The sequence below is a fragment of the Ranitomeya imitator genome, chromosome 4, assembly GCF_032444005.1.
Source record: "Ranitomeya imitator isolate aRanImi1 chromosome 4, aRanImi1.pri, whole genome shotgun sequence".
NCBI classification, from domain to species: domain Eukaryota; kingdom Metazoa; phylum Chordata; class Amphibia; order Anura; family Dendrobatidae; genus Ranitomeya; species Ranitomeya imitator.
Window position 1 is genome coordinate 12,965,186 of NC_091285.1, and position 16,132 is coordinate 12,981,317.

At 44.7% G+C, this 16,132-nt stretch overlaps 1 protein-coding gene across 1 annotated transcript; it reads left to right on the forward strand.

The window, feature by feature from the left end:
* The first annotated feature begins 6,831 nt into the window (after positions 1 to 6,831).
* On the forward strand, positions 6,832 to 10,284 carry LOC138675089 (E3 ubiquitin/ISG15 ligase TRIM25-like). The gene has a single exon (XM_069763068.1). The coding sequence runs from the start codon at positions 6,916 to 6,918 to the stop codon at positions 8,575 to 8,577; it is 1,662 nt and encodes a 553-aa protein (XP_069619169.1). The 5' UTR covers positions 6,832 to 6,915; the 3' UTR covers positions 8,578 to 10,284.
* Positions 10,285 to 16,132: the final 5,848 nt, after the last annotated feature.

Consider the following 16,132-nt stretch of genomic DNA (forward strand, 5'->3'; position numbering starts at 1 on the left):
TTGCCGTTCCGTCCTTTTTGGGTACTACAAAAAGATTGGAGTAAAAGCCCTGAAACCTTTCCTCCCTTGGAACAGGAGAAATTACTCCGCTGAGACGAAGGGACTCTATGGAATTGTACAGGTCTTGTCGGAGGGACTCGGACCTGGGAAGACGGGATGGGAAGAACCGGGGAGGAGGTAGACGGACCAGCTCTATCTTGTAACCTGAAGATACGAGCTCTCCCACCCACCGGTCATGGATTACTTGAAGCCAGACCTGGCGAAACAAAAGTAGACGTCCGCCTACTCTGTTGGAGGTACTCCGAGGAGGCCTCCAGTCACTTGGCCGAAAACCTTTGAGTCCTAGATCCTCTGGATCTAGTTGACTGGGAACGCATTCTTCCCCCCTAGTTGGCCGAATAAGGGATCCGAACGTCACGGTCCTGATTGGGTCGACCCTGCGCAGCAGAACTTGACGCTGGGGCCCATCTAGCATTGCGAAAGGGTCTGAAACAAGCTTGAAATTGGCGGCGAAAAGGCTGTCTAATCCTCTACTGAGGAAGAAACTTACTCTTCCCTCTTGTGGAATCCGAAATCAGCTAATCCAGTTTTTCAACGAACAAGCGACCTCCCTGATACGGTAGAGTTGTAAGCGATTTTTTAGAGGTAGAGTCAGCACGCCAGGTTCTTAACCAGAGAGCCCTTCTAATAGCAATAGCATTAGCCGCAGCTGCAGAGGCACAATCTGCAGCATCTGAGGATGCATTAATCAGATAACTACCAGCCAGTGCTATCTGAGATGACATTTCTGCCAATTCTGCTGACAAATCACTTTCTTGAAAAGCCTTTGTTAAAGACTCTGACCAAGACTGGGGGGAGAAGCACTTACCCCAGTTCTGTGTCCCCACGATTGTAGCGACGGATCCGGACGCACGCTGCGGAGCAAAAAGATGCTGCTTTTATCCTCAGCCGATTTCAGGGGGCGGGACCGCCATACTGCGCTGCGGCCTATAGTAGGCCTGAAGCCGGGACCTCAATTTTTTCCCCGAGAGAGGAAAGGCGGAACTGGAAGTGGACGCGCCGGAAGGGGAGGAGCCTAACTGCGCGGCCTGCTGGGCGGAAGCCAGGGCCCTGAGCGGCCCGGAAGTTGTCCCCATGCTTGCTGGAGACCTGGCCGCATCTGGAAACGACCGCGGCGCCGGCCACAGCATAGCGCCGCGGCGCCAGCCGCAACGCAGCACCAGCCGCATCGCAGCGCCGCCCGCATACAGCGCCGTGGCGCCGCCCCACAGCGCCGCAAAACCGGCCGCCGAAAAAGGAAAATGGCGTCGGCGGCACCGCAGCGCCGACAGCCCAACCACAGAACACGGCGCAGGCGACGGACCCTGAAGTACCGCAACACTGCAGAGCCCCTGCCGACGCAAGATGCCAGCAGCGTCAGGTAAAAACAAAAACCTATAGATAGAGCTCCCTGTCCGGAGCCCCCCCAGAGAGCATCCAGCGAGGGGGGAAGCAAAAAAGACAGTGCAGGAACCCTATCTCCATTATCTGCCCAGGATAAGGAGAGGGACCGTCCACCACCCTATCTATCACCGCAGCAGAGCAGGGGTGTAGGAATCAGAAGGGAAACATGGACATCTAAAGGCACCTGTACAGCCCAGGGTCTAAATACCTTAGGGTGGTCAGGGCCAAGTCCGGGGAAGAATCCCACGTAGCGGGAAAGGATACGTGGATATGGGATCACACGTGCTTGCCCGTTAATGGTTTGGGGAGATCGGACCCTCAAAAGGATCCGTCGCCCCTTCAATTCATAGTATTGAAAATGGAGTCCAAAGGAACAGGACTCAGAGGTGTGCCTCCTTGAGACACTAAGCATAAACTGGATTCTCCGGTAGCCAGTGTCAGGGTGTATACGACGGAGGAGGAGCTAACTTTTTTTTTTTAAGTTTACTTAGTGTCAGCCTCCTGGCGGCAGAAGCATACACCCACAGTCCTGTGTCCCCCAATGAGGCGAAGGAGAAAAACGAAATCACCGAGCACTAAAAAATTCTTGGAGGACCCCCGAGCATGCTCAAGAAATCTCGAGTAACGAGTATATTCGCTCATCACTAGTCTTTATCAAACCTCACTTTAAGGTAGAAGTAAATGGGAGAGAAAGACACCGCGAAGGGAGTTGTAGAGGCTCCTAGAAAGAGCTATAGGTATAGAGTACAGGGGTCCGGTAAGGCACCACCACAGGCATCCCCACACTCCGTACCCGCAGCTCTCACTGGGATCGCATTCGCTCCCTGTGCCTTACCAGACCCCTGTACTCTATACCTATAGCTCTTTCTAGGAGCCTCTACAACTCTCTTCGCGGTGTCTTCCTCTCCTATTTACTTCTACCTAAAAGTGAGGTTTGATAAAGACCCTGTTAGGGCTGGCGGAACACACCGAGTAAATATAGAGATGCACAATATGGCGGTAGAAGCGAACTCTGTTGCTTCACAGAGTCGCTATAAAGAAAGGACTGTGTCCTGTTAAACTCCACAGGAATATACAGTAACTGCTGAGCAGATAGCAGCTTGTGGTCATGCAGTCCAGGAGGCAAACATACAATCTCCTCACCGGAGGAGCCGGTATTCTAGTGGCTTATTTCAGTCGGGGCCCTGAAACTAAACACACAATCTCCTCACCAGAGGTGCCGGTATTCTAGTGGCTTATTTCAGCCGGGTCCCTGAATATACACAAGCGTGACCACACTGGCGCAAATTTCATGTCATGCATTGATACTAGCGCATGGCAGTGCAGCCATGCGAACCTTATATAGCTGCAGCACGTACAGTACCTTCCTAGAAGGACCAATGAGAGGCTGCCACAGAGCCTGAGGAACTACAGGACCTTCCTGGAGAACCAATGGGTTTTGCTGCAGTATCTAAGCATGTGACCCTCGATCTCCAATTAGAGATCTTACCCTGGGCATGCTCAGAAGGGGAAAAGCAGGACTTAGTCCCAAAAGCATCTGCTCGCCGCTGCCCAACACTGGCTTCAATGGCAGAAGCTGGAAAAGCAGCAGTAACCCTTTGCACAGAGTCAGACTGAGCGAGACACTGGGACCGACGTCTCCGCTGAACAGGCTCCACTGCGGCAGGAGAAGAATGGGAGATGGCCCGAGATTCCCCCTGTGCAGAGGCGGGAACTCGACCCCCAACAGACCCATCACGAGATCGAAATGTTACCTCGACACTTTAGTACTACTGTGGTGATTTCCATAAATTTCATCTATATTATGCATTTGAAAACCCATATCTTGAATGCGGCTGTTTCTTCAAGCATCTGCACAGATGTGAACAGTGACTGTAGCTGCACACCTGTATGACTGAAAGTCAGCAGCTCCCAGGAAGAATAAAGTTAATTTTCTCCTAGAAGCAGCACTTTCAGTACGGCAACAGGGCAACTTTCTAACACTAATAAAGCGAACCTGTCACCAGGATTGACCGATACCTGCATTCTATAATGCTGTAAATAAGCCCCGATCCGACCTACAAGACAACATAAAGAGCTCTTGTTATACTCACCTATGGGGCGGTCCGGAATGAGAGATGTTGCTCTTCTTTATCTGGTGCCTCCTTTCTTCTTTCGATGCCGTCCTCCTTCTTGTGGATGACGCGTCCCTAAGTCATCCACACAGTCTCCTCGGCATTGCGCTCCTGCGCAGGCCTACTTATCTGCTCTAAGGCAGATTAAAGTACAGCAGTATGTACAGGTCCTTCTCAAAAAATTAGCATATAGTGTTAAATTTCATTATTTACCATAATGTAATGATTACAATTAAACTTTCATATATTATAGATTCATTATCCACCAACTGAAATTTGTCAGGTCTTTTATTGTTTTAATACTGATGATTTTGGCATACAACTCCTGATAACCCAAAAAACCTGTCTCAATAAATTAGCATATTTCACCCATCCAATCAAATAAAAGTGTTTTTTAATAACAAACAAAAAAACCATCAAATAATAATGTTCAGTTATGCACTCAATACTTGGTCGGGAATCCTTTGGCAGAAATGACTGCTTCAATGCGGCGTGGCATGGAGGCAATCAGCCTGTGACACTGCTGAGATGTTATGGAGGCCCAGGATGCTTCAATAGCGGCCTTAAGCTCATCCAGAGTGTTGGGTCTTGCGTCTCTCAACTTTCTCTTCACAATATCCCACAGATTCTCTATGGGGTTCAGGTCAGGAGAGTTGGCAGGCCAATTGAGCACAGTAATACCATGGTCAGTAAACCATTTACCAGTGGTTTTGGCACTGTGAGCAGGTGCCAGGTCGTGCTGAAAAAATGAAATCTTCATCACCATAAAGCATTGACCCTGCCCTTGATGAAACACAGTGGACCAACACCAGCAGCTGACATGGCACCCCACACCATCACTGACTGTGGGTACTTGACACTGGACTTCAGGCATTTTGGCATTTCCTTCTCCCCAGTCTTCCTCCAGACTCTGGCATCTTGATTTCTGAATGACATGCAAAATTTGCTTTCATCAGAAAAAAGTACTTGGGACCACTTAGCAACAGTCCAGTGCTGCTTCTCTGTAGCCCAGGTCAGGCGCTTCTGCCGCTGTTTATGGTTCAAAAGTGGCTTTACCTGGGGAATGCGGCACCTGTAGCCCATTTCCTGCACACGCCTGTGCACGGTGGCTCTGGATGTTTCCACACCAGACTCAGTCCACTGCTTCCTCAGGTTCCCCAAGGTCTGGAATCGGTCCTTCTCCACAATCTTCCTCAGGGTCCGGTCTCCTCTTCTGGTTGTACAGCGTTTTCTGCCACATTGTTTCCTTCCAACAGACTTACCATTGAGGTGCCTTGATACAGCACTCTGGGAACAGCCTATTTGTTGAGAAATTTCTTTCTGGGTCTTACCCTCTTGCTTGAGGGTGTCAATGATGGCCTTCTTGACATCTGTCAGGTCGCTAGTCTTACCCATGATGGGGGTTTTGAGTAATGAACCCGGCAGGGAGTTTATAAAAGCCTCAGGTATCTTTTGCATGTGTTTAGAGATAATTAGTTGATTCAGAAGATTAGGGTAATAGGTCGTTTAGAGAACCTTTTCTTGATATGCTAATTTATTGAGACAGGTTTTTTGGGTTATCAGGAGTTATATGCCAAAATCATCAGTATTAAAACAATAAAAGACCTGACAATTTTCAGTTGGTGGATAATGAATCTATAATATATGAAAGTTTAATTGTAATCATTACATTATGGTAAATAATGAAATTTAACACTATATGCTAATTTTTTGAGAAGGACCTGTATGTGTTGGGGTTCTTTGACTCTTTCTGAAGCCTGCGCACTGCAGCATTTTGTTCTGCCTTTTTAGTCAGGGCGGCTAGGGTATTAGGCTGTGTGCACACATTGCTGATTTTTCGCATTTTTTCGCTATAAAAACACTATAAAACCGCAAAAAAAAGCATACAATATGCATCCCATCATTTTGAATGAATTCTGCATGTTTTGTGCGCGAAAAAAACGCATCGCGGTAAAAAACGCAGCATGTTCATTAATTTTGCTGTTTTTTTTTGCGGATTTCCTACTATAAAATGCATTGGGAGATGTCCGGAAAAAACGCATCAAAAACGCGTCAGAAACGCGGCAAAAACGCATGGAGATTTATTGCAGAAAATTTCAGGTTTTTCTCAGGAATTTTCTGCAAGAAATCCTGAATGTGTGCACATAGCCTAAGAGTGGGCTGTCAGTCAGTGCGGGGAGCACAGTTACAGCCGCGGGAGTGATCGCTATGCACTGAACAGTGACTTAACCCTCGCTGGCCCACCCTTATGGCTGAATGCCAAATGCTGCCAGGCGGGTATAAAGTTAACTTCCTCCTGGGCACTGAGTGCTGGCACTAGGCAGCTTCAGGCTCTGTGCACACGTTGCGGATTTTGCTGCGGATCCGCAGCGTTTCCGCACCTGCGGATCCGCAGCAGTTTCCCATAAGTTTACAGTACAATGTAAACCTATGGGAAATAGAAAACGATGTGCACATGCTGCGGAAAAAAACGCGCGGAAATGCAGCGGATTATTTTCCGCAGCATGTCACTTCTTTGTGCAGAATCCGCAGCGGTTTTCCATCTGCTCCAATAGAAAACTGCAGATGGAAAACCGCAGTAGAATCCGCATTAAAAACCGCGATAAATCTGCAGTAAAAACCGCAGCGGATTTTTATACGTGTGCACATACCCTAAGAATGCTATTGACTGCAGATTAATCTCATATCTGCAGGCTAAGGCTACATACACACGTGGCGTTTTTTCTGCAGCAAGATCTGCTTTCTTGGCAGTAAAGAAGCTGCGGAAAAAAGCAGGTTTTGCTTGTTTTTTGTTGCGCATTTTTGTTGTTTTTTATTATGCTACTTTTATTTCTTGTGCAAGCTGATAAAGTTTTGTGACCCCCCAAAAATCATATTCTATTCCAAAACCTGATACCTGCATTTTTCAGAGTTTTTTCAGCGTTCTTTCACCACCCATTACTTTCAATGGGTGAAAAATGCTGAAAAAATGCTGAAAAAAAGACATGCTGCATTTTGCAAAAACCAAGCAAAGCACAAAATATTGAGGACAAAAAAACCCAACAAATAAACAGTGTGCATGAGATTTCTGAAATCTCATAGACTTTGCTGGTACTGTGAAACGCAGCTGAAAATTTGCATTAAAAAATACACAGCAAAAACGTATACATGTGAACATAGCACTATAGTGTTTTTTTTTAACATGACAGGTTCCCTTTAAACATGAAGAAATCAACTTTGTTTCCTGTAACTGTAGATAAGACATCTGTTCCCATCAATCAGATTATAAAGTTAATAATAGCTCTTCCCACAGGATGTGCAATGTCATATTTGCTGGAACATACACTTGGAAGATTCATTTGTGGTAAATCCAGAAGCCATGGCGTCTGCTAATCTCCGAGACGAGCTAACATGCTCTATCTGTATGGACATTTATAGAGATCCCGTAACCCTGATATGTGGACACAACTTCTGCCGGGTCTGTATTGATCGTGTGCCGGATACAGATGGCGGGTATGGAGAATATTCCTGTCCTGAATGTAGAGCAACATTTCACAGGAGGCCTCCACTACAGAGGAACATAACTCTGTGTAATGTGGTGGAGAATGTCCTGTCTACTCAGCCACATCATGAGGAGATCACCGGGATCTGCTGCACTTACTGTGTGGACCCTCCAGTACCTGCTGTTAAATCCTGTCTCCTGTGTGAGGCTTCTCTGTGTGATAATCACCTGAGGGTTCACAGCAATGGACCAGAACACGTCCTCACTGATCCCAGCACTTCTCTGGAGACCAGGAAATGTTCTGTCCATAAGAAGATCCTGGAATATTACTGCACTGAGGACGAGGCTTGTATCTGTGTGTCCTGCAGTTTGGCCGGAGAACATCGGGGACATCGGGTGGAGATGCTGGATGAGGCCTCTGGAAAGAAAAAGGAGAAACTGAGAAATGTTCTGCAAAAATTGATCACAAGGAAGAAAAAGACCGAGGAAAGATTTCACAGTCTGGAGGAGCACTGGAGAAAAGCTCAAGAAAAAGCAGCTGGAGAAGCCGAGAGAGTCATTGCCCTGTGTACAGATATCAGGAGATGGGTGGACGACCTGGAGAAGAAGGTCCTGAGTGATATCAAAAGGCAGGCAGAGAAGATGTCACTGTCCCTGTCTGCTCGGATCCATCAGCTGGAAATAAAGAAGGACGAGTTGTCCAGGAAGATGAGACACATTGAGGAGCTGTGTAACATGACGGATCCACTGACTGTCTTACAGGAACCAGACACCGGTGACTTGTGTGATCCTGAGGAGGGAGGTGATGAGGACACAGGAGGACATGATGGAGGTGATGAGGACACAGGAGGACATGATGGAGGTGATGAGGACACAGGAGGACATGATGGAGGTGATGAGGTCATAGAGGTACATGATGGAGGTGATGAGGACACAAGAGGACATGATGGAGGTGATCGGGGTGCGGAGCTGATCTCACACATATCACACACATTATCTGCTATGATAAGAGATATAAACATGATCTTCTCTGTTCAGGATCCTGCAGACATATTACTGGATGTAAACACGGCTGCTAATAATCTCCTTATATCAGACGACCTGAAAACTGCGACCTGGACAGAAATAACGCAGAATCGTCCAGAAACAGCAGAGAGATTCCAGTATAATCAGGTGATGAGCGGGAGAGGATTTACCTCAGGACGACATTACTGGGATGTGGAGATCAGGGGATCACCTAGTTGGAGGGTGGTGATGTGTTATCCCACAATGGACAGGGGAGATCAGTCATACATTGGGTATAATAACAAGTCCTGGGGTTTATTTGGAGGGAGGCAGTATAATAATCAGTGTTCAGTGAGACATGACAGTAAAGTGATCCTGTTACCTCATCAGATCTCCAGTGATGGAGTCAGGATACATCTGGATTATGAGGCCGGGCAGTTGTCCTTTTATGAGCTGTGTGACCCCATCAGACACTTACACACCTTCACTGCCGCCTTCTCCGAGCCCCTTCATATGTATCTAATGGTTCTATAAGGATATTGGGAAACAGCTGAGAAACTATTTTCATAGAAGAAATCAATCCAAGAGAGCAGAATATATGACTGGTGGATCATACAGATACTGGGTGGACCCTTATGGAGGATTTCTTTCTTTGTGGTGCATTTTGACATTCATTTCACAAATGCAGATAAGAGATAACTATTTTTTTTTCAAAACGTTTACAAAACAACATCCATAGATTATTTGGCCTTATTCAGATGTTCATGTAAGTGTTCTATCCGTGATTTATCAGATAGAAAATGAATCTGCTTTTGCGTACCATGAAAAATCACGGATGCGTGAATGAGGCCTTAGGCTGCTTAGAAACGTTCAAGATTTCTGACCATTTAGGAATTCTTTCTTAAAATGCCACCAACCTGTGGCTAACACCACACAAACACCGTGAACAAAAACTGGTTTAAGGGATACTTTTTGCCTGTTGTGGTGCCTGGCTGTGGGGGTTGGCACCCTAGGGGGAGCGTCGTGGCACCCCCGTTCAACGATGGCTATCCCTAGGGTCCCTAGATGCGCCCTGCAGAACCTATTTAGTCCCTCTACCCAGGTGAGTGACTAAAGGATCCCCTAATGTCTAGACACAGGTCACACCTATAGCTAGGGAAATCCTGACCCCCCAAACCGTATTTAAAAATAGAGAACATGTAAAATGGCATAAGGCGGCAATATACGAGTATATAGATTTGGCATAATACCGGTCTATATTTTTATATATGTAATAATATGATATCACTACATAGACCTCCGTACCCAAAGTTTCCAGCACATAATTATCATCTAGATGTACACCTCCAAAAATGTCATCATTTCTTATCTATCTATTTATGTGCAGATTTTCCCCATAGACTTGCATTAGATTCAATAAATCTGCAGGTAAAAAGGCACGTGCGTTTTTAGCACATTTCTGCGGTGGAAAAGCACTAAAAACGCAGGTAATCCGCACATGACTGTATCAATAACATTTTATAAAAGCCAAAGACCAGGAAATACCAAAGACAAAGTAGTTTTATTTAGAACATGACATATACCAAAAACAGATAAAATACTCATACTCAAAAATGTGCTTAAAACATGTAAAAAAGTGCACTAAAAACCCAATGAAAAAACATAAGTAACTTAATTTATCTAATAGATGCAGAGCAACGTCAAAAACTCATCAAAAGCTCATTGTGGGCACAGAGACCTAAGGTTTTAAAAAATGTCAAGCATATAAAAGAAGTGACGAGTCCATTCTTCAGGTGTTTTCCGCTAGGACGGTGTCCAATTCTTTACAATAAAAGTCAACTGGAATGCTGAAATAATGCACAGAAGTTACATGATTGTCTTTTTGAGTGTTATGTTAGCATTTTCACTAATGTTTTATTCATTGCTTAGTAGATATTAATAAAAAGTTAAAAAAATTGCCCAAAAAAGATGAACAAATATGCTAATAATGAAGGTTACTTCTGCTACCAAATAAAACATTACATGATAATTTTATTCTTTGTTTGCCCCTAATTCAGGATTACGTAGAAGCGTTATAGTCCATAGATCTTGTAGCAAATACAGGTGTACATTTTCTCTGGACTCATTTTGCACTAGAGGACTGATGAGAGAGTAGGATTATACCAAGTGCACAGAGATTATTGTTACTGGTGTCATCTGGCAAATTAGTAATTGATTAGTGAGATTTTTCTCACAATCCTAGCAGTGATCTCATTGAGGTTGCAGTTCATCAGCTGGCTCACAGTGAACTGAACTTGGGAACAGCTGGCAGTGACCGGCGCTAAACTCTATGACGTTACCGCTTGTCACTGAAGCTGCGTCCCAAGCTCAGCATTTCCTGGATGTCAGGGTGAACGTTCGCATTATGCCACCTTTCATCAAGACCTCCAGATGTAGCATAGGTGAGGCAAATTGATTATCTTCTCGTCGGACTGATAAGGAATATGTTTTTTTTTTTAAATTATTTTCATTTATATAGTAATAAATGGGAAAAAGTGGGTTGGGGAGTATATCTATCAAATAATTTTTATTTTTGCTGTGTATTTATTTCAAAACTTACTATGGGGTTAGTAATGGGGACGTCTTCTAGATGCCTCTCCATTACTAACCCCTGGGCTTAATGTCAGCTGACAATACAAAGCTGACATCAATCCCAACCCTATTACCCCACTTGCCACTGCATCAGGGTGGGAAGAGAAAGACTACGAGCCAGATTTGGTGCATCTTATTGATGCACCATTTCTAGGTTGGCTGAGGTCTAATGTTGGTAGCCTGCGGGGGGAAACAATATCTCTGGCCTCTTCCCAGGCTATTAATATCAACCCACAGCTGTCTGTTTAGCCTTTGCTGGTTTCAATCTATAGGGGGACCGTATGTTATTTTTTAAAATCTGGGGTCCTCTGTACACTACACAGTAATTGCTAAGCAAACAGCTGTGAGCTGTTATTAATAGCCTTGTGGAAACTTTTTGGGATATTGTTCCCTTTCCCAGATTATTAACAACATCCCCAAGCCGTGGGCTTTCTCTCTGCTAAATGCTTGGCACTCAAAAGGGTGCAGTGAACGAAAAGGTTTATTTCTTTGGTAACTTTATAATTAAAGTTCTCCAGTGGTAATCAGGTCGCCTTTATTGACCTCTTTTTGCCTGGCTTATCTTTGACTCAGTGCCTGTTTTCCTACTGAAACACTAGTTACATCGTGGCTGACCAAGTCTCTTTAAGGCTACGTTCACATTTGCGTTGCGTCGGGCACAGCCGCGGCGACGCATGCGTCATGCGCCCCTATATTTAACATGGGGGCGCATGGACATGCATTGTCTTGCGTTTGGTGACGCATGCGTTATTTTTGGCGCAAGCGTCAGGGCGCAGAGGACACAGCAAGTTGCATTTTTTATGCGTCCAAAAGCAAGCCAAAAATGGACGCATGCGTGACAAAACCATGCGTTTTTGCATGCGTTGTGCGTTGCGTCGCCGACGCAACACACAACGCAAATGTGAACATACCCTAACCCTTTTGTTTCCTCTCATTTAGATCCACCATTACCTCATTCTCACTAATATATTCACTTTTCCCAGGAGCCTTATTCTGACTCTCACCCACCCCAGATACATAGTGTGGATATTAGCGTTCACAGTCCAGATTGAGAATCCCTTCCATGATCTTGTACTACTATCTGTTTCATGGGACAGATCACCACGTAGTGGCAGAGACTGGAAACTAGGCACAGATCACAAACTAGATCTTCCCGTAACCTTCTGGTATCACACTAATCTAACGCTATAATATTAGTATGATTGACTTTTTGGTCTTTATTTGTAAATATCTGTTTCACAATGTACTACCGTAATCGCTGTTTACGGATGTTATCTTCTATTGATGATTGTTTACTATATGGGGCGTTCCAACATATCATATTTTCATGTCTTGTAAAGTTCTGATGAAGGTCCAAGTAAGGGATTGAAACGTTAATTATAAAGCTACCAAATAAACAATCCTTTTCGTTCACTGCAACCCAAGTATTGGCAAGTATTTATCTACACTATTTCCGGGTTGGAACCACTACACAGAATAGGAGTGCCGTATATTTCTCCATATGATTTCTCTCTGTTAGTTGTGAAAATTACACAGGAGCTCACATTTTTTTTTTATTTAACCCCTTCATGACCCAGCCTATTTTGACCTTAAAGACCTTGCCGTTTTTTGCAATTCTGACCAGTGTCCCTTTATGAGGTAATAACTCAGGAACGCTTCAACGGATCCTAGCGGTTCTGAGATTGTTTTTTCGTGACATATTGGGCTTCATGTTAGTGGTAAATTTAGGTCAATAAATTATGCGTTTATTTGTGATAAAAACGGAAATTTGGCGAAAATTTTGAAAATTTCGCAATTTTCACATTTTGAATTTTTATTCTGTTAAACCAGAGAGTTATGTGACACAAAATAGTTAATAAATAACATTTCCCACATGTATACTTTACATCAGCACAATTTTGGAAACAACATTTTTTTTTGCTAGGAAGTTATAAGGGTTAAAATTTGACCAGCGATTTCTCATTTTTACAACGAAATTTACAAAACCATTTTTTTTAGGGACCACCTCACATTTGAAGTCAGTTTACGGGGTCTATATGGCTGAAAATACCCAAAAGTGACACCATTCTAAAAACTGCACCCCTCAAGGTGCTCAAAACCACATTAAAGAAGTTTATTAACCCTTCAGGTGCTTCACAGCAGCAGAAGCAACATGGAAGGAAAAAATGAACATTTAACTTTTTAGTCACAAAAATTATCTTTTAGCAACAATGTTTTTGATTTCACAATGGTAAAAGGAGAAACTGAACCACGAAAGTTGTTGTCCAATTTGTCCTGAGTACGCTGATACCTCATATGTGGGGGTAAACCACTGTTTAGGCGCACGGCAGCGCTTGGAAAGGAAGGAGCGCCATTTGACTTTTTGAATGAAAAATTGGCTCCACTCTTTAGAGGACACCATGTCACGTTTGGAGAGCCCCCGTGTGCCTAAAAATTGGAGCTCCCCCACAAGTGACCCCATTTTGGAAACTAGACACCCCAAGGAACTTATCTAGATGCATAGTGAGCACTTTGAACCCCAGGTGCTTCACAAATTGATCCGTAAAAATGAAAAAGTCCTTTTTTTCACAAAACAATTCTTTTAGCCTCATTTTTTTCATTTTCACATGGGCAACAGGATAAAATGGATCCTAATATTTGTTGGGCAATTTCTCCTGAGTACACCGATACCTCACATGTGGGGGTAAACCACTGTTTGGGCACATGGTAAGGCTCGGAAGGGAAGGAGCGCCATTTGACTTTTTGAATGAAAAATTATTTCCATCGTTAGCGGACACCATGTCGCGTTTGGAGAGCCCCTGTGTGCCTAAACATTGGCGCTCCCCCACAAGTGACCCCATTTTGGAAACTAGACACCCCAAGGAACTTATCTAGATGCCTAGTGAGCACTTTAAACCCTCAGGTGCTTCACAAATTGATCTGTAAAAGTACTTTTTTTTCACAAAAAATTTCTTTTTGCCTCAATTTTTTCATTTTCACATGGGCAATAGGATAAAATGGATCCTAAAATTTGTTGGGCAATTTCTCCCGAGTACGCCGATACTTTATATGTGGGGGTAAACCACTGTTTGGGCACACGGCAGGGCTCGGAAGGGAAGGCGCGCCATTTGACTAGGTGATGGAGTAAGCGGAGTAGGCCACATGGGCAGAGCAATGTCCAACAATAGATGTAGAACATGCGCTAGAACGCCTTCATCCTCTGTCCCAGCTGCCACATTTACCCAGTGTGCAGATAGGGAGATGTAACGTCCCTGCCAATACTTACTGGTCCACGTATCGGTAGTTATCTGGACCTTGCCACTGATGGCGTTGCACAGTGCACACCTGATTTTGGTTGCAACATGTGTGTGCTGGGCAGGGATGGTCAACTTGAAACATTAGTGGTGGATGGGAACCACGTACTTAGCAACAGCCACCACCATCATTTATTTAAAATGGTTTTTCTCCATCAGCTGGAATGGCAGTGTTTCAAAGGCCAGGAATTGGTAACTGCTGTTATTCAGGACCAGGGCCTGTGGGCGGGTAGTGGGGTATTTCCTCTTTCTCTATGGGGTTTGGGTGATGGAGAGATGAACACTTCCATGGGACAGGGTGGAGATGCTTGGTGACACTGCTGCTGGTGGTGGTGTGGTCACATCCTGTCTTTGCGGGTAGGCTGTTGTTCGTGAGCTGGATGAAGAGGTCAAGACCGCAGCAGAAGAGGAAGCAGGAGGAAAGCTCACATCTGTCATGTTTTTTTTTAAGGTGTCTACTCTACTGCTGCTCGTACTTAGAACTCAGATGCAGGTGGTGCTCAGGTTAAGAAAATGTTAAAAAAAAAAATAAAAAAAATCAGAAGAGACTGCTTCATGACTTTGGGCTCATACTGCTTGGCCGATTTGCAAAGGGGTGAGGTGGTAGAAAGATGCCCACGGTTCTCAGGTGAAAACTCTGCTTTCAGCAGTGGACCCAGTGGAAGGAACTAGAGGCGCTCTCAGCCATCATAGATGAGGAGGGTGAGGTTTTATTGTCCTGTGATTTAGGTCTGATCCAGGGTTGTGAAGTCTCCAGGAGGTCTGAGGGAAACATTCCTTAATTGATGGAGCAAGACAAATAAATGCGACACATTCATTCCAGCTGTGTCACAGGTCGTCAGAGTTTTGTAAACCATTAGTACAAAAAAAAATAAAAATGTATGTAAATATTGCCTAACACTCCAGAGATACATTATTCCTCTGGAAAATATGTCACAGCCTGTCCCATCAGTGGTGGCAGCAGCACCCTCAGAGAAAAGCAGCTTATGTCTTTTACAGAAAAAACAATTATGGATTTAAAAAAAAACACCCAAGTGCGGGTCCGGTCTACTGGTGAGGACGTCCCTACAGATAGTTTCCCCAATAACCTACAATGTGTAAACTCAGCCTGATACAGATCCAACTCCTTACTCTCCACTAATGTCACCCCGCGCTTAAGAATTATAGAAATGAAAATTCAACTCATAGCTGTCAAACAATTTTATTACAAGTCAAATAGTTAGAAATAAAAGAGATATATAAATATATGCATAAATACAAATGAATAAGTTGTGTTTTAGAAATCAAAACAATAAATTAAACATGACAGATTAATGATAAAAAAGCAAAACACATTTTGTACCAAAGTCCCCGGTGCTTTAGCTGCAAAATTGTATTGTGGTGCTTAAAGGGAACCTGTCACCCCCAAAGTCAAGGGCGAGCTAAGCCCACCAGCATCAGGGGCTTATCTACAGCATTCTGTAATGCTGTAGATAAGCCCCCGATGTATCCTAAACAAATGAGAAAAAGAGGTTAGATTATACTCACCCAGGGACAGTCCCGGTCCTGTCCAATGGGCATCGCGGTCCGGTCCAGCACCTCCCATCTTCATCAGATGACGTCCTCTTCTTGTCTTCTCACTGCGGCTCCAGCACAAAGTACTGCAGTGCGCAGGCCCCAGGCCTCTCTGACCTTTCCCGGCACCTGCGCACCGCAGCGTGAAGACAAGAAGAGAACGTCGTCCTAACAAGATGTGAGGCCCCGGACCGCGACGCCCATCAGATCGCACTGCCTGCGTGAGTATATTATAACCTCTTTTTCTCATCTTTTAGGATACATCGGGGGCTTATCTACAGCAACAGCATTACAGAATGCATTACAGAATGCTGTAGATAAGCCCCTGATGCTGGTGGGCGCAGCTCAACTTGAATTTTGGGGAGGCAGAGGGACCCGACGGGGCCGGGGAGGCAGAGGGACCCTTTGCTTTCTTGTTTTTTTTTTTTTAGGAAATATACTCATCTATCTGACATTATCAGACACCCACAGTGCCATTACTTTGGGTCCTCGCATGGATTGTGGGGGCACAAGCATTCCACTTGGTGAAGAGAAGTCCAGTGATGAAATGACATCTGCAGGGAGGTCACTGCTCTGGGGGACACAGGATGGGGAAAAGCCACAATACCTAG

Coding starts and splice junctions, on each gene's coding strand:
- LOC138675089 (XM_069763068.1), top strand. CDS start 6,916: ATGGCGTCTGCTAATCTCCGAGACGAGCTAACATGCTCTATCTGTATG.